We start from the raw sequence: 18,428 nt of genomic DNA, 5'->3' as shown, positions 1-18,428 counted from the left end.
TCTTAGAATGGGGAACTGGAACAAGGCTTCTGCCACGCTGAGCAGGAAAGGGCCAGGGAGGCAAAAAATCACAGCAGGGAGTGAACACTGGTGAGGAAGCCCAGATTTCTGTAAGGTTTAACCTAGGATCCAGCCAAGGGTAACAAGAAGCAGGGCCGACTACCTGAGAAAAGGGAAAGTCTTAAACCCTCTTTCCTTAGCCAAAGCAGTAGCTCATCGGGAGAAACATCACTTCAGCTACAAATTTTTCCCAGTCTCAACCCACCTGTCTCTCACCCATACTACTGTAAAGATGAAAATTCACACCAAGTGCTTTGGTAATCGCTCCTTCTTGCTCAAAGGACATTGCCAGTTCTGAGTATCTCAAGACCTTTAATCTTTAGGTATTCTAGGTTTCCATACTTGTTAAAAGGCGAATTCATAAAGGAATCTTAACAGGAAATGTGGTCTACAAGGTGCTTGCTTTGAGATCCTGGCACCCGAGTTACCTGCCCTCATGTGAAACGGGATTCAGTATGAGAGGAAGAGCTCCTCAGGCTCTGTAGACAGACAGACACGATTGAATCCGGTCTCTGCCATTTTCAGACATGTGACCCAAGCAAGTTACTTGTTTCCCGAGCCTCACGCTTCTCTTCTGGGAAGTGGGGAGAATGTCATTACCTACCCCCTGGTGCCATTGTGAGGATTAAATGTGATGATGTGTATAAAGTGTTTAGCACAGAGCCTGCTGAGAAACAAATGCTCGATAAATACTGGCTATTTTTGCCATTATTAACAATGATTTGCTAATATGTCACTGTTCCTACTTTTTACTGAGCTCACAGTGGCTTGCTTTAGGCCAGTGCTTCTCAGTTATGCCCCTCTCTCACCAGAGTCTCCAAGTTCTCCTGTGAGGATACGCCCCAACTGAAAACTGCCAGGTAGGAGAATTTGCAACGTGTGCCAATGGGGTGTGTGTACATGCGGACAGTGTGAAGGCAGAGTGTGGTTTGGAATCACTGCTCAGGACTGAGAGTAGGTTTTTTACAGGAGAAAAACAAATTACACTTAGGAAAAGTGCCTTCAAATCTGTATCCTTAGCATTTGTATTCGCTACCAAATGACCTGGATTATATCAGGATTACTCCCCTGGTATGCACCACGCTTGAAAATTGGGAGTGTTTCTTTCTACCATAAATCTTATGATCTTGGGAGATTTAAATACATGTTTATCTCTTTTGTCGCTGGGGGAGTTGTCTCCTACGATGCTTTCCCTCCTGCATGGGTTCTCCGGTGGGCACTGAAGTGGGAGCTGTTGTTAAAGTCTTTGCCACACTCCATGCACTTGTAGGGTTTCTCCCCAGTGTGGATTCTCTGGTGAATAATAAGACTGGAGCTCTGGTTAAAGCATTTCCCACACTCTCTGCACTTATAAGGCTTCTCTCCTGTATGAATCCTCTGGTGAGTAATGAGGTTAGAACGGTCACGGAAGAATTTTCCACACTCAAGGCATTTGTAGGGCTTCTCTCCTGTGTGCACTCTCTGGTGTGTGATGAGCTTGGAGCGCTCACTGAAGCATTTCCCACAGTCCATACACTTATACGGCTTCTCTCCGGTGTGGGTTCGCTGGTGGTTAGCCAGCGTGGAGCTCTTACTGAAGCTTTTCCCACATTCAGCACATTCATATGGTTTCTCACCTGTATGGATTCTTTGGTGACTAATGAGGGCAGAGCTCTTAGAAAAGGTTCTTCCACATTCAGAACACTGATAAAGTTTCTCCCCTGAGTTGGTGCTGTGCGGTCCAGGGGAATTCAAGTTCTGACTGGCACTTTGAGGCTGTTCAGGAGACGTCGCCTCTGTCAAGTTCCTCCAGTGAGTACTAAAGGATGGGCTCGGGCCAAAGTTTTCCCCGGGTTCACTACAGTGGTCAGGATTTCCTCCCAAGTGGATCCTCTGATGTTTCAGAAGGTTTGAGCTCTGGTTGAAGCTTTTCCAACATTGCCCACATTTATAGGGCTTTTCCCCTGTGTGGATTCTCTGGTGGGTGATGAGATTTGAGTGGTCGCTAAAGCTTTTCCCACATTCGAGACATTTGTAGGGCTTCTCTCCAGTGTGAATTCTCTGGTGTGTATTGAGGTTGGAGCGGTCACTGAAACTTTTCCCACATTTGAGGCAATTGTAGGGCTTTTCACCTGTGTGTGTCCGCTGGTGGGCAATGAAGCGGGAGCTCCGACTGAAGCTTTTCACACACGTGTCACACTTGTAGGGTTTCTCTGCAAGGTACAATCCTTGATGGTCAATAAGTTTTTCTAAATCCTCTTCAGAAGAACATTCTTCCCACTGTTCCTGTGAGGGATTTCCCCACTGCTCTTCATTTTCATTTTCATTGTCTTCCCCCCAGTCATGAGGGTGGCAAACAATTTCTGTGGTACATTTTGATAAAGCGCCAGGCAAATCCTCAAAAATATCCTGCTCTGAACTCTGGTCTTCATCTTCATGCCTCATCTCAAAACCTGAGAGAATGGACAGAAACGCAGTTTGTGCTCATTCATTAGTTATGTTTGTATCTATTTATGTTTGTATCTCATGTCTTGTGAATTTGGCTAATGTGAATTTGTATCTTGTATCTCACATCTTATAAATGTGACTAATGTGAAATTGACCAAGTTTCGGTGCATACATGCATTTCTGAGCTGCAAAGTTCAGGAGCAGAGTCTAGTTACCCCATCAAGGGAGCCATGAGCGCTAGCCAAGCAGCCAGCCAGTCTCCCTGGCCAACTCGCCTGTCCCACTATTTGATAATGAACACTTCTTCCTTCTAGTTCAGTCAGTATGTCCTATGTCATAGGAGACTGAATAGACTCTATAATTGCCCAAATGAATCCCAGTAAAATCTAGACCTCACTGCTTGTCTCATTTGAGGGATGATATTAAGCTAGAGACTGGATAATCAGAGCAAGGCACACATCTTTTTCCAATCCAATTCCATCCCCCGTTTTAGTTCAGAGAGAAGATAATGAGCCTGACTCCCTCACTCTGTCTGCGTGCTTGCAGATTTTGTGGACAGCCAATGACTCCAGGCTTACCAGTGTCTGGGGTTTTAGGGCATGGGGTTGGAGGTTTGATGGCATCTTCGTCTGCCGTCTCATCCCAGGCCTCCTGTTCATCAGCCTCAGTACTGCTCTGCCCAGACGTAGGGAGACCCACTGCCTCCCCGATGGTCCCCATGGCTCTGACCACAGTTCGAGCCCTCACCAGCGAGTCCAGCTCCTCATAGAAGGGGCATGTCCCTGGTGGGTGGCTGCTCTTGGCTTTCCGGTAGCTTCGAAGGAGGTTTTTGAATCTGTAGCGACACTGCTCCAGTGTCCGTAGGAAGCCCTGTGCACACAGCCGCTCTGCAATGGCCCGGTATACCTGGCTGTTCTGGTGACAGGTGCGAAGCTTTTCACAGAATGGGGACTCGCTGAGAATGGTCAGGAAGGCCTTGGTCTCCTCGTAGCCCCAGTGCACACCTGCTGTCAGGAGTGAAGAGTTCAGAATTGTGAGACTTAATGAAACTTGCCTAGGTCATCAGGGTCACCTGCCCTGCTAAATGCCTAGAACATAGGCACCTCAGAAATTGTCCAGGTGCCTGAGGCACCAACAAAGAATATACCCTTGCTTCTCAGGGCTGTGCCACCCCCTTCTAAGAGATTCTATTAACACTTAAGAGTCTTGCCAGAAGGGGACTTCGGTGGCCATATTATCCAGGTGACCCCACTCGCCTGGCTTCAGCTGACTGGTTCAGGGAAAGGCCTATAGGATACAAGAGACTCTCTCTATATCCATTAAACACTTGTCCTCTACTTACTTGGACCTTGAGATAAGACGCTTCATCTCTTCGGTTTCAGTGTTTCCACTTTTACAATGACTGGGTGTTTCCTAAACACTGATTGTTCAACTATGTACTGTCATGATTTCTGCTCTATTAAGTATTTCTCTCAGTATCTTTCTTTACCTAAAGTTACTATCTGTGAAATCCCGGTTGATGGGTTCATACACATTAAAAGTTCACTCATCCCCATACCACCAGCGACACACTTTGGGAAATACTGAATTAGCTCTTTAAGGTCCCCTAGGATTTTAAAAGGGCTTGTTCCTATAACTAGTAAACTTGTACAAGGAGAACTGAGCATACGAGAAGAGAGTGGGAGTCTGAGGATGACCTAAGGAACTCAGCGCCTTACTAAGCATCAACCCAGACTTCTGCGCCCTGAACTCAGGGAGCAGAGGGTTTGGCTAGTGGGAGGGTTGGAATCTGGATCCAATTAAACCCGTGTTCTTACCAATACGACTTTGGAACAGAGCCGGACCCCCTGGAATCCTGGGCCCCTGGACGGACTCATCAGTGGCCAGGCCATCACCATTACAGACTTCTGCTGCTTCCTCAGGCTCCCAGCCCCCTTCCTCCTGCTCTTCCATCTCTGCATCACTATCCCCCAGCCTGGGAAGTGTCACAGCCTCTCCCATTCCCTCTGTGGCTCTGATGGCTGTCCGAGCCCTCACCAGGGCCTCCAGCTCCTCGTAGAAGGGACAGGTCCCCGGTGGGTGGCTGCTCTTGGCTTTCCGGTAATTCCGTAGGAGGTTTTTGACCCTGTAGCGACACTGCTCCAGTGTCCTCAGGAAGCCCCGTGCCCTCAGCCGCTCGGCAATGGCCCGGTACACCTGGCGGTTCTGGTGGCAAGTCCGGAGCTTTTCAGAGAAGGGGGACTCACTCAAAATGGCCAGGAAAGTCTTGGTCTCCTCGTAGCCCCAGTGCACACCTGACACCTTCATGTCCTCCGCGTCCCACTGGTACTGTTCTTCCCAGGCCCTGCAGTCCCTCCAGGCCAATGCTGGAGCCGGTTTTGTTTGCTCAATATCCAGGCTATAACCTGCAGTGTTCCTTTTTCCAGAATTTATAAGACTTGGACCCGAAAATTCTGGTCCTTGCTCTCGCTGGGAGATGATATTTGCTTTTGAAACTGGAACTCCTATATAAAAGGAAGGAGAGAAATGATTAAGTAGAAATGATCTCTTGAGCAGAGTGCCTGTCCAAAATGTCCCTGAAACATATTATTTCCCTGTGAGAGGCTAATGAGAAATTCCCATGCTAATCCCTTCAAATGTCTGGTAGGTTAGAGAGGTAACTGGAGGTAACAGAATCACGTCACCAAAAACGTTACTTGAGCTGTTTGCTTTGTTCATTTGCTTTTTTAGTTCTTGTTATGAAACACATCATACAAAAGTGTGACTGTCATTGGTCCACAGATTGGCACATGACTTAAACTGGCCCAATCAGAATTAATTCAGTGGTTGGAGGAAAGGTCTGTCTGTCTGTCTCTCTCTCTCTTTCTCTGCCACCCCCACCCCCACAGCCCCATTTCTCTCTCTCTCTCTCTCTCTCTCTCTGCCGCCTTCTCTGTATGTGGGTGTGTGGTGTGAGTCCCTTGCTAGGAAACTTGTGGCCTCAATTGCACTGGCATCTATCTTTTGATTCTGACACAAAATAGCTCTAATATGAAGCTGAGACTGAGGATGGCAGAGCAGAGAGAAAGAAAGAACCTAGGCCCCTTATGATGTTGCTGAGCCAGTTTGTACTGTGGTAGGAACATGCTCTCCTCTGGAGTTCCAAGACGTAACATCAGAAAATAAATTTCCTTACTTTTTAAAACAGTTAGCTATGTTTAGAGAACTCCTATCCCAATAGCTCCCAAGCCTAACAAAACAGAAGCCTTTAATTAAAGGTAATATTTGAAGGAAACTAGATGAAAAAGAGTTTAGAGCTAAAAGAGGTTTAAGGATTGTCTAGTTCCACATTTCCCAGTTTGTCCCTTTGAATGCTCTTTTCCCCAGACACCACGTGTAAAGAAGGGGTTACACAGACAAGCAAGTAGCCAATGAGGGTCTAGTATCTTACCTTACTGACGCGCTCAGACCTGTCATTGCCTCTTCTACTTTAGCCCACTTATGTGTCTAACTGCCCTCATACTGATCCCAGGCTCCACCGGGAAGTGGTTTGTTATTATTTGACTTCCCGTGTAGATGTGCCTACAGAGAAAGGAGTCTGTGCGCTTCGAGTATTTTCAGCCCTGTGATAAGTCTCACTGTGGTTTAGTGCATCAGTTTCATGGGCTTAGTTCACTTGAGTCCACCCCCGAGAGATGGATCCTGTTTGATGTGGAAAAGACAGGATTTCTGAGACGGCAGGCAGGGCCCAGCGCCTGCACCACAGTGAATGTACTGAGGAAATGAAGGTAACGAGCCCCTAGAGGGCGGGCTGTTGGAAGCCATCCTGCGAGCCTCCATCCAGGCAGACTCCATTCCCATACTCCATCCCGGCCTGTTGGCTACAGAAAGCATGTCTTCTTTCTATGTCTGAAATTCCACAGACTTCACAGAGTCCCAGTCCTAAGGGAGCAATGATTCACTCTGTGGGAACTGAGTACACCAGAAACCCAACATCTTCTTCAGAGGGCACTGTTTCCTTACCCAGGGACACGCCATTCCCACAGTTGTCTCCTGGGGGGTTCTTGCGAAACTCCTTCTCAGCGTGTTTGCCAGGGCCCAGGGCTTCCTGTGAGATGTACAAGAGAGGGACCTCAAATGTCACCGACCCTTGACAACAGCTGGGGAACCCTACCAAGAAAGATAATGGGAATACAGGAATACCGTGTATGAGGCTAGCATCACAGGGGGCAGCATGACCAAGGAGAGGCCCAGCAAATCGGGGGCAAGGAAGAGGCTAACACCTGAGTCTTGTGCCCTTTTGCTGAGCTGAGGCCATGGGAAGAGAAGAGGAGCATAGGGGCAAGAGCACAGGACAAGTAATGACAGGAAACGGAGACCAAACAGCAGCTTACCTGAGACTCAGCTGTCACCTCCCAATCTCCAACGCTCCCCATCTTTGGGAGAGCAGGGGCTCGGGGAGTGAGGACAGCTAAGGAGAAGAAAAAGTCTCTGAAACCAAAGCTCTGGTTCCCAGAAAACCACCCCCTCTCGGGTCCAGCTTTCCAAAAGCCACACATGGGTCAATCTGAGACTATCCCTGTAGCCAGTGCCGTTTTCCCCTTTTCCTTACCTTCGAGAGTATCTGCTCCTAGAGTGATGTGCCATATGAGAAATGCCAGCCTGAATACCTATGACCACCACTTTGCTTCAGTCCCAGCTGGAACGTGCATGACTCAGCTATGGGGTGGGGGTTTGGGGGGAGGGGGGTTGTTGCCGAGCTGACATCGTTGGGAGCTTTGTATTCTTTTAGAATGCTCACCTGCCTTACTTCTTAGTGTGTCCATCAGACACTGTTCTATCCCTTGCCTTGAAATCTGTACATCTCTCCTCCCCATGTACCCTTCCTTACCAACTCGCTCACCCCTCCTCCCTGATGTTCCCTGATTCTTGGGACTCACCGCTCTCTTTCAACGTCTGGGGCACCATCTTGGTGTCTAGATGCTTGGGAAGGTCAGGGCATGGATTCTTCACCCACTCTCTCTGGGACTGTCCCTTGTGCCAGTGATCCGTTGGCTGCGGCTGACAGCTCTGAGATTCCTGCATTCTCTTTAAGGGCCTGGTCTCTTCTGCACACAAGTCCAGTTCCTACAACAGATGGTCAAAATTCCCCATCGTCAGTTCAATAAGACCAATTTTGGTAGGGCAGGCACTTTTCCGTTGAGCACAACTGTGGCCCAGAAGTTAACAGGCTCTTTTTAAGACCCAAAGATGGCTCAAAGTAAGATGACAAAGCCATCAGGCTGACTTGAGAAAATAGACTATAAAGTATCCCACCAAATGACTAATGTCGTGTTCAACACAGGGAGGCTATACAAGTGTCTCAATGAGGCAACGACTATCCAAACCATTTTTTTAATCATAAAGACATAAGTTATGTAAAAATTTTATGACATTAAAAAATAATCTCTAAACATCAAAAACAGGGAGTATAATTTTTAAGTTAAAAAAAGCGAGAGATAAGTTAACCAGGTTTACATTAAAAAGCAAAGGGAAGCATAAGAACAGGTACAACTATAACTCTAAATGTAATTGCTCTAAATATTCCTGTTGAAAGGCAAAGAAAATTCAAAAATAAATATAAGAAAAAGGAGGAACAAAGAATTACAGATTGAATTTTAAAATGAAAAAAAAGTATGTGCTGTTTCAGAAAGGCACATCTACTCTTAAAACAGAAGGATAAGCAAAGATACAGCACTGGAACTCAGAAGGAAAACAGAAGTGGCAATTTTAATCTCAATGTTGACGCTCAGGCAAAAAGTACTCAGAAGTATAGAGAATATGTACAAAATAAAAGGGAATAATCAATTAAGAGATGACATTACCCAATTCAGCATTATCAATCATAAAACTAATTTCTCATCTCTACCTCTCAGTTGGTTCCAAATCCAGAGGTAGAGGCTGAGATCTTACTTCCTGGCCCTAAATCCCCCAAAATATTACAATCTCATTGCCTTACAGAAACAACTCACTTTAAAAAGTGTATTTCAATTTCTTCAATAGGTATTTTCAATACTCACATGGTTCAAAAATAGAAAATATATATAAGGATATAGTCAGAAAATACCCCATCCCCACCCCTGACCCATGCCATCTGCCCGTTTCTTCCCCTACTCCTCCCCACAGGTAACCATTGTTCGGCATCCTTTCAGAGTTTCTTTATATTCAAGCAACTGTAAATATATATTCTTATTTATTCCCCACGTTTACACAACAGGTAGCAACTATATATACCAGGGGTGCCAAAAAAATGTATACACATGACTTGTATTCATCATTTGTTATCAGTGTATACGTATTATCACAATTTTAATACAGTTGTTTTTCCTTTCTTAAAATGTGTACACATTTTTTGGCACCCTCTATATTTCTCTGAACCTTATTTTTTGACTCAAAATAGTAACATCCATCTTCATCGACTTATTGCTTTTGCCAAACTTATCCCCAAAAATCTTTTGGCTGATCTCAAAAGGAGGATGTTTACCATTAAGAAGATATATAGGAATGGGCCATGAGCATCAAAAGCCATTCCAGACAAGGAGCTCCACCAATGCCCTGTGGGGTTCACAGGGAGAAAACATCACTTATCAACATTCTTACACGGTTAAGGGGGAAAAAAAGAAAAAAGAAAAAAAACAACTCACTGTTCTAGTTACAGTCTTAAAATCTACAGCAGAACTGTGTGACTAGACTCCACAACAGTCCTCACCCCCAGCCCTAGCTCTTCCAACCACTGCCATGCTTAAGGGAAGATTCTGATTCCATGGATGGTAACGTGGACACAGGAAGAATTGGCTTCAAGTGACAATGAGGGGAGGAAAGAATCAGGAGGATACTGACTGGGGTAGGGGTGAAGAAAGAATCCATCTAAAATGCCTGTCTGTATACCACACAAAAATCTGCACATGGAAGTTTCTAGCAGCTTTATTCATAATTGCCAACTCGTGGAAACATCCAAGGTGTCGCTCGGTAGGAGAACAGAAAAACTGTGGCACATCCAGACAATGGAATATTATTCAGCGCTAAAAGACAGCGCTGTGAAGCCATGAAAAGACACGGAGCAAATTGAAATGCACGTTACTAAGTGAAAGAAGCCACTCTGAAAAGGCGAAACTGTGAAGACAGTAAATATATCAGTGGTTGTCAGAGATCGAGGGGAGCGATGAATACGCAGAGCACAGAACAGTTTTAGGGCAGTGAAATTAGTCTGCATGATACTGTAATGGTGGGTAAAGTCATTACACAGAATGTACAACACCAAGCGTGAACCCCGGTCAACTACGGACTCCAGGTGATAATGAGGTGTCCGTGCAGGTTCATCAATCGTAACAAAGGCACCACTCTGGTGGGTGCTCACAATGAAGGAAGCTGTGCATGTGGCGGGGCAGGAGGCATGTAAGAACTCGCACTTTCCGCTCCATTTTCACAGTTCTGCTGTAAACCTAAAACTGCTCGAAAAAATAGTCTATTCATGTTTATGCACCTGATGGGGAGAGGGGCTCTGCAAAAGGGTAATGACATAATCAACAAGCTAAAAATTACGGATGGAATTCTTCAGCACTAAAAGATGGAGCTATGAAGCCATGAAAAGACATGGAGCAAGTGAAAAATAGCAGAGCAGGAAGATCTCTTTAAGGAAACTGTCTCAGAGGTCATTTGGCTCAGTAGGCATCAACCTTTTTCAGGGGGGATTCTCTTTGAGGAACATAGTTAATATATCTGATTCCACTATTAAGATGTGGAAAAATTTTCCTTGCAGAGAACGTAACTAAGTTATGTACCTTGCGATGTAAGATCACAAGCCACAACATATATGTCTGGGAAAAAATAAGCTCCCGTGCTACGTACTTATCCATGCGTTTTGACATTTGTGACCCCTCAACAGCAGGTAGGACAGTGCAAAGAACGATGAACTTGGAACCTGAGCTTTGTGAAGCGCCTGACTTTTAGCGCCTTAGTTTAATCTATAATAATGAGGACAATCATGCTATTTCCATCTCCCTGTATTACTGCTGTCAGCATCCAAACAGATCACACATGTAAAAAGATTTTAAGTATAAAACACAATACAAATCAACCATATTGTGAATACAGTACTGGTAGGCAGTTTGGAGCAGTGGTTATAAATGCTGCCTGAGTCAACCTGCCTGAATTCATATCCGGGCTCTACCACCTCGTAGCTGTGTGACCTTGAGCCAATTACCCAGCTTTTCTCTGCCTCAGTTTCCTCACTGGTAAAACTAGGATAACAGTACTGACCTCGTTCAATTGCTGACCAGACTAAATCAGTTAATACCTGGACAGCACTTAGAACAGTGCCTGGTACCCAGGAGTGCTCAATAAATGTCAGCTGCTCGCTAACAATAATGACTGTTATTTTGGCAATTATTAACCTAGTCACAGCCCCGCTGCCTTGCCGACCCGCTCCTTGGAGAACAGCCCGCTTGCTCACCCGTTGTCCTGACGCCCGGGCCTCTCGGTGCCAATCTTCCACCAGCGCCACGGCCTCCTCGCCGCTCTCAGGGCGGCGCGCCTGCACCCATGCCTGGGCCTCCCTGGGTAAGATGGTCAGAAACTGCTCCAGCACCAGCAGCTCCAGGATCTGCTCTTTGAGGCGGATCTCCGGCCGCAGCCAGCGACAGCACAGCGCCCAGAGCTGGCTGAAGGCCTCGTGAGGTCCAGCTGCATCCCTGTACCGGAACTGCCTGAAGCGCTGGCGGGAGGCCTCAGGGCCACGGACGAGGTCATGGTCCTTCTCCCGGGGTCCGGATTCTGATCTCCACGCGTCCTCCTCCAGTTTCACAATCAGGAGTTCTTCAGGCTCTGGGCGGGGAGACGCCTGGCCCTGGGATTCCAGCGCTACAGCCATGCTCTATCCTGGACGCCTCACATCAGCTGGGCTGTCCCCATCCAACGTCTTTCTGCATTTACGGTGTGTCCTTCAAGGGGCTCCTGGGAGAGGAAATGCTTCCCAAGGCTCTGAAGGCAGAAAAAGGACAGAGTGAGCAAGCGGACCCCAGAACCTCGCTTTCCTCACTTCCCCCACACCCACCACTGCCTCTACACGGGGTGGGGGTGCTAAGAGATGCCCCTTTCCCATAAGCTGGAACTTAGACCAGCAGCCAGCACACCGGAGGAAGACAGCAGTGTTAAACCCTCTGGGACCCCTACATGCCTTAGCCTGGCATCAAGGCCTCCACCATCTGGCCCCAGCGTGGCCTTCCTCCCTCTACACATGTCCAAAGTCTGACCTTCCCTCAGTTGGATCCAAGCATCCCCCCTCCAACAGGCCTTCCTTCCTGGGCCTGAGAGCTTCAGTCTTCCTCTCTAAGGCTGTTCTTCTCACAAAAATCCCTCTCCCTCTATACTTGCCCTTGATCATCCTACCCGTTGGGCATTTTCCACCATCTCTATGATCCTTGACACTCCAGCCAGGACCTGTCTCCAGACCCCAAACTCCAGCCACCTACAGGACATTTCCATTTGACCGTCTCTCAGGCACCTCAAACTCAATGGGTCAAAACCTGATTTCGTCACATTCTCCTGTAAACCTGTCCGTCTTGCGGAGTTCTCCACCCAATGAAGGCACCACCTTCCATCACGTTCCCCATGCCGGAAACCAGCTCATCTTTTCTCCACGCTCCCCCACATCCAATTCATCACCAAGCTGTGTCCACTTGGCCTTCCAGGCATCGACATTCCCAATACCACCGTGTCAATCCAAAGAATCATCATGTTTATCACGTGATCAGCCTCCTAACTCGTGTCCCTGCCTCCACTCCCCTCACCCAACCCCTGGTCCATTCTTTGCACAACAACCAGACTAGAGCAAAATCTGACCATGTTACGTCCCTGCTCAACACACTTCCGGACCTCCCGTTTCCCTCAGGATAAAGTACAAACCTTGCCCAAGTCTCCACCTCTTTCTACTGTGCTCCCCCCTCAAGTCACGGTGTTTCAGCTGCACAGCTTGCAGCTCCTACATGGCGATGCCCTCTGAACCCTCGCACATGTTGGGGTCTCCTTTGGGAACAGTCTCCTCCCTGTCTTCACCTAGCGAGGACTCAGCTTAAATTGTATTTTTTCCAAGAGGCCCTCCCTGTGCCCTGAGACTAGATCCAGTCCTCAGCCACGAGCTTCAGGCCGCCTTATGTTTTCTGTGTCATTACCCTGATCATACTTTATTATAATTATCTACCCACGAAATCACAGGCTTCCTAAGGGACCCAGCACAAGGCTCAGCACACACAGGAAGCATTCAGTAAACAGTAAAATAATGGTCAACGAATGACGCTGACGTGTCATGAAACAAGGATTATAAGTAATCCCTTTCTGTGAACACTGGATAAAAAAAGAATGACCTTCTTACTCCTGCCAGAGGAATTGTTTCCTCCTCTTTATTTCCATCTCTGTGACACGTGCTACTTTCCAGGTTGTATCAGAGGGGTGTATGTACAGATACGTGTCCCAGAGAGATTACAGCCTCACTAAGGGCAAGAATTACAGCTTACTTCTCTTTTTTTCACACCTTTCCCTACCCCACACCCACATTCAGCACGAGGAGGCTCTCAGTAAATGTTTGTTGAGTGAACGTCTGGAGCTGCTGCTTTTATACAATGAAAACTCTGCCAACACTCATGCTGGGTTATCTAGCAAAATGAGCTCTTTGTGTCATTCCCAGCAATTCTAGATGACATGAAAAAAATGCCTGCTCAAAGGAGGCTATTAGCTGCTTCCAACTGGGAATAACACAGCTGAATTGAGAATGGATGGAGGGTAGGATTTTGATTTTAGGCCATCTGACTGGACTGTCTAGAAATAAGACAAGGGTGATGAAAAACAAAGGCTTGGCCTAAAGACCTCCACTTACTTAGGGAGGGGCTAGGAACACAACTCATGACCACCTGGCAACTTCCTGCTGGTCCTTCAGGTATCAGCACAATGTCAGGTCATCAGTTAAGAGTTGCGTGACATGCTCCTGTCACACTGCCCCCATCCCTGCTCTCCAAGAATCCCCTCCTCAAGCCTGTTTTCCCAAAGCAGCTGGCACGTAGCTCTAACACAGGTGTTACCCTACACTACTGTAGTTGCCAGTTTTCACATCCAACGGCCCCCCATTAGATTGCATTACTAGATTGAGTGCTCTAGCTTACTCATTTCTGTATCCATAGAGCCCAATTCAGTGTTTGATAAATAGCAGGATCATTGGAAGTTTTGTTGCCTTTTATTAAAACAGTACATCTGGTACATTAAAAGCCTAATGGGCTATGGAAGGTCCATCATTTACATTAAGCGAAAGAATTAACCTTTCATGAAAGTTCGTTTTTAACCACAACCTTAATCATGCACTAGTCCAAACACATTTGTGTCGCTCTCACACACAAGGACTAATTCACCAGTCATCTACAGGGGGCCACCACGTACCCTGCACTGTACTGGGAGCTAGAGAGCCAACAATAACTAGGACAGACCGTCTCCACCTGCATAAATGCATAAAAGTTACAGTCTAATGAGAGAGACAGTCAATGAGCAAGCAAAGGAGTTTATCGTCCTGCACAGAGAGAACACTACAGCAAAGCAGGCCGTTAGGAGTCCCAGCAGACCCAAAGCCCAGAGTCTCAGATAACAGGTATTTTCTTCTGGGGAGACTTCAAAGGCCCAGAGGTTATTTTCAAACAGAAACCTGAAAGATTTTTCTGCTACTCTCTTAGATAGATACGAACAGCAGCCTCGCCACAGAGGGAGGTCAACACAGCCGGCCGACAGCAGGGTGACTTCACAGAGGTAACAGGACGAACGGACGAGGGCACTCCTCAGTCCTGAGACTCCCAGGAACACCAGGGCCTCGCTGGGATGAGCAGCCTCAGAGTCACCACTTACTGAATGCCCATGAGGTGCCAGGCCCGAGGCTAAGTCCTCCACATTCATAATCTCACTGAATCCTCCAGGCGAGCGACTGAAGTGTCGTCAGTGTTGAGCTGCATTACACTGACCTGTAACTTACACATATTAAACTACATACAAACAGCAGGAAAAGAAAGAAAGGACATCATTTCAATGGAGCACCGGTTCCATTCGCTATGTGTCTATTGCAGAGTGAGCACGTGGTGAGCATGCCCGTGACCTGCTGGGGCCCAGGCTGGTCTGTGTTCCCTCAGCCTCTCTTTCTGCTGAGTGCGAGTAGAGTGTCTTTCACACTGCGTGCTCCCCAATCTCAGGACCACTCTTTCATCTAACGTTCAACCAAGAGAACCCAGCTATGCTGGTTGGCTTACTGAAAGACAGGATATTGGTTTCCAAATGGCTCCTGGACAAAGGAATTTCAAGTTGCCTGTTATTTTTGGCTAAACTTAATTTTTATCTTCTGTACTGACTTTAGAATATCGTTATCCTGTAAGGTATGACTCCACTATATCCTCAATTTACATATAGGGAACTGAGCTTCTATGAAAATTCACTTAAGGTTACACAACTAGCAAGTGGTAGACCTGGAATCTAAGCTGGCTAAGCTGGAAGCCTTAGCCAGATTTCTTTTCTCCATGTTTTGTTTTAACCACACCACATAGCCTCCCCTATGATCTAACAGTCATCCAAACTCCTAAGAAGATGGCACAGAGCGTAGAAAGAACATTAAGGCAGGAGTGACCAAATCAGGGTTCTAGTTCCACTCCTGCCATTTATCAGCTATGTGACTTTGGACAGGTCATGTGGCTTCGGCAGCTGCCTACCTAGACTGCAGCTTATATAGCCTGACCCTCCCTACTCAGTTGCCCAAATAGTATAATGGGAACAGATCAAAGGGACCGAGAAACTAGAATCAATGGCTACAAATTTAAATGGTTACAGAGTCCCGGCAATGTAAATGAGTAAATCCAGGAGTGTGGCCACTATAGAGCACCCAAGGGAACACTGGCCAGTGTCAACAGACCTTCTAATTTTTTAGAAGGTAAAATTCTGGATTTTTAAATTAATCTCTTTCTGTGCACACTGGATAAAAAAAGAATGACCTTCTTACTCCTGCCAGAGGAATTCTTTTCTCTTTTTTATTTCCATCTCTGTGACACTTGCTACTTTTAAATGTTGGCAACCAAATCAAAATTGTTTCAAACACCATTAGGATTAAACAGAGCATAATGGTGGGCTTCACTCAGCATGGGCTGTCACTTCGCCACCTTTCAGCTGAATGAACTCAAAGGTCTCTTCCAATATCCAGGAAGAGCTAGAAAGGGTACAGATTCCCCTAAATAATGTGGGATAGGTGTTGACTGCTGTCCAAATCAGGATCCCTGTGCAGACACAAGGAAGCTGAGAGGCATCCTGCCTTCTGGGGTAGTGAGTGTGGATGTGGGCGTGAAGAGCTCACCCAGTGAACAGTGGGATGGGAAGAAAAGATCTGCCCCAGTCCTATGGGAAAGGCCAAGACTGGTCTGTGACCTCAAGAGAAAGAAACTGGGCGTTCCCAAAGGCTGTCAAGCTCACTTGGCTGATGGTCCAGGCTGTTGCTTAAGCAGCCTGACCTCACACTTAAGGGCTTAAACCAGGGAAAGCAAATAGGTTTCATTTAAAGCACCAGTTTCAGTCAAGCGAGCTAAGGACTCTGAATCCCACGTGAATATGTGCTGTGACCAATTAGCGGAATGCCAGACACAGGAAGGGGAAATGGTAGCATACATTCCATGTATCTGCCACCCCTAGTTTGGCTTAAATGCCCATAGGCATTGAAATAGCTTCCTGCAAAAACAGCCCTGATAGGCAGAAGACTAAAGCTCATGCCCCTGGAAATCCACTGGAATAGCAATCTTCAAGCCTGGTAAAACAAAACTCACTCTGGATGGTCTTTATTCACACATTCATCAAGTAGTCACTACTCTGGGCTGGGCAATGGAGAAACCCGAGGTGACTCAGAACATGTTCCTGTCCTGGAGATGCTTACAGTCTAGTGAAAGAGACCAAAACAAAAAGCACTAAACGAGGTCTGCGGGAGCTGGGGGGGGGGGGGGAGAGATTTTATCTGCTTAAGGCAATTGAACAAATATTTCAGTTGGTTCTTGAAGAAAGAATGGCTTTCTTAGCAGGGAATGGGGGTGGGGGAAAGTGCATGCTAAACAAAGAGAACAGCATATACAGTGGTGGAAAACCAGCCCTGCCAAGAAACGGGGAAAACCTTGACAGCCCTAGAGTGTGGGGTGCACGAAGATTAGGCTGCAAGGTAGCTCATAAAGGGTCTTGAATATCAGGTTGAGGTGTTTGGACTAAATTCTATAGGTGATGGGTGCTTATAAAGAAGGTTTTAAAGCAGAAGGCATACTCAGATTTGTGGGATAGCAAAAACCCTGACAAGGAAAGGGCAGATTCAAGACACATTAAGGAAACTGAAAGATCGGAAGATCCCTGGATGTGGAAGAATGCAAGAGCGCACCTGGGTAATGTGGGTGATGGTGCGACTCACTTCCATCAGACATAAGGAAAGGGGTGCAGGTTTGGGGCGGAACAGGAAGCCAGTCCCACCCAGTGGGTTCCAGAAGTCACAATCAATAGAGGAAGTGTAAGGGGATATCAAATTAGATGTTTGTTCCAGGTTAGCTGGTAGAGGCTGCAACAGTATTTTTAAGGTTGGGGTTCAAGCTCAGGCCCTCTTATCTTTACTTGCCAGGGCCCCAGAACCCTCTATTCTTTCCTCTGAGGTCTCCAGACCCTTCTATGACTCTCCCACCTCCAGAATCTCTCTCGGTGTCCTCACCTACAGACAGACCTAAGACCCTCCTCACTCCCAGGGCCCTCTATCTCCCTCATCGTCCCCAACCCCTCTATGACCCTTCCCATCTCCGGACGCTCCATCCTCTGACCGCCCCTCACCCTCCCATCCACACATAAAAGCTTCTTTCTCCCCCTCTCACCTTCCCTGGCCCCCTCTGACACCACCACCTCCTAAGTCTAAGTCTCCAGCCCAGAGTCTGAGACTCAGCTGCCCCCGCCCCGCCACCCGGACTCACCCACCGAGACACCCACTTCACAACGGGGCGGAAGTGCTCCAGGGCTGCGCAGGGAATGCTGGGACGCGGAGTCCGAACGGCGCCACCCCGGGAAAGGAGCGTCTGAGACTACAACTTCCAGAAAGAACCGCGTGAGCGCCGGTAGGCGGCCCCTCCGTTTGCTGCCCTTCAGATATCGTCAGCCAATAGCTGTGTCATCTTAGCCTGGTCCCCGGCACCGGAACAGAGCGGAACAGGTTCTAAGCGTGAGGGCGGGGCCTGTTGCTATCCCCATCCTTTCCTCAAGCTCCGGGATAAGGGCACCGCCCAGTGGGCGGTACTCAAACCGAAGGGGCGGGGTTTGTTGGATTGGAGAAGCTAGAACCTTAGGCCTGGGAAAGATCAAAGCAAAAACAATAAGTAATAAGGAGAAAGTGTGACTGGCCATGACCAGACTGGTGAGCAGGTGAAAGTTGGACAGTCGTAGGTTCGATTGCCAACTCAGGGTTAAGCTGCGTGACTGTGTATCAATTACGAACCTGGCTTTCTTCACTTGTAAAGCAAGGATAATAATAGCATCCGAGTCTCCCGATATTATTTCTTTTAATTTTTTTATTGGAGAATATTGGGGAACAGTGTGTTTTTCAGGACCCATCAGCTCCAAGTCAAGTCATTGTTTTCAATCTAGTTGTGGCGGGCGCAGCTCACTGGCCCATGTGGGAATCAAACCAGTGACCTGGGTGTTATGAGTACTGCACTCTAACTGACTGAGCCAACCAGCTGCCCCTCTTTTTTTTTTTTCAGTTAAATTTATTGGGGTGACATTGGTTAGTAAAATTACATAGGTTTTTAAGTGTACATTTCTATAATACTTTATCTATATTACAAAGTGTGTTCATCACCCAGAGCCAGTTCTCTCCTTCACCATGTATTTGACCCCCTTTTCCCCTC

The 18,428-nt window shown here is 47.1% G+C and overlaps 1 protein-coding gene across 6 annotated transcripts; it reads right to left on the bottom strand.

Annotated features, from left to right (window-relative positions):
- Window positions 1–355: 355 nt before the first annotated feature.
- Window positions 356–17,667, bottom strand: ZSCAN20 (zinc finger and SCAN domain containing 20). Of its 6 annotated transcripts, XM_088791009.1 has the most exons (9): window positions 17,499–17,664; window positions 14,386–14,519; window positions 10,958–11,484; window positions 7,407–7,593; window positions 6,861–6,937; window positions 6,490–6,574; window positions 4,305–4,991; window positions 3,066–3,494; window positions 356–2,492 (listed from the first exon to the last, which is right to left on the bottom strand). In XM_088791009.1, the coding sequence occupies exons 3-9, from the start codon at window positions 11,372–11,374 to the stop codon at window positions 1,240–1,242; spliced, it is 3,135 nt and encodes a 1,044-aa protein (XP_088647135.1). In that variant the 5' UTR covers window positions 11,375–11,484; window positions 14,386–14,519; window positions 17,499–17,664; the 3' UTR covers window positions 356–1,239. The 6 variants fall into 6 exon arrangements, with proteins under 6 accessions (XP_088647135.1, XP_088647139.1, XP_088647138.1 ...); XM_088791013.1 differs by lacking the exon at window positions 14,386–14,519 and having other exon boundaries at window positions 3,066–3,491; window positions 17,499–17,667; XM_088791012.1 differs by lacking the exon at window positions 14,386–14,519 and having other exon boundaries at window positions 17,515–17,664.
- Between the last annotated feature and the right edge of the window lie 761 nt (window positions 17,668–18,428).

Source organism: Rhinolophus sinicus, chromosome 14, assembly GCF_057876585.1.
Source record: "Rhinolophus sinicus isolate RSI-liver-muscle chromosome 14, RSI-T2T, whole genome shotgun sequence".
Lineage (NCBI taxonomy): Eukaryota > Metazoa > Chordata > Mammalia > Chiroptera > Rhinolophidae > Rhinolophus > Rhinolophus sinicus.
Note: the sequence above shows the minus strand (reverse complement) of the source record. Positions and strands in the feature narration are given on the sequence as shown.

Coding starts and splice junctions, on each gene's coding strand:
- ZSCAN20 (XM_088791009.1), bottom strand. CDS start 11,374: ATGGCTGTAGCGCTGGAATCCCAGGGCCAGGCGTCTCCCCGCCCAGAG. Junction 6,575..6,860: donor AGGTGACAGCTGAGTCTCAG/GTAAGCTGCTGT, acceptor TACATCTCACAG/GAAGCCCTGGGCCCTGGCAA. Junction 2,493..3,065: donor CCCTAAAACCCCAGACACTG/GTAAGCCTGGAG, acceptor CCATTCTCTCAG/GTTTTGAGATGAGGCATGAA.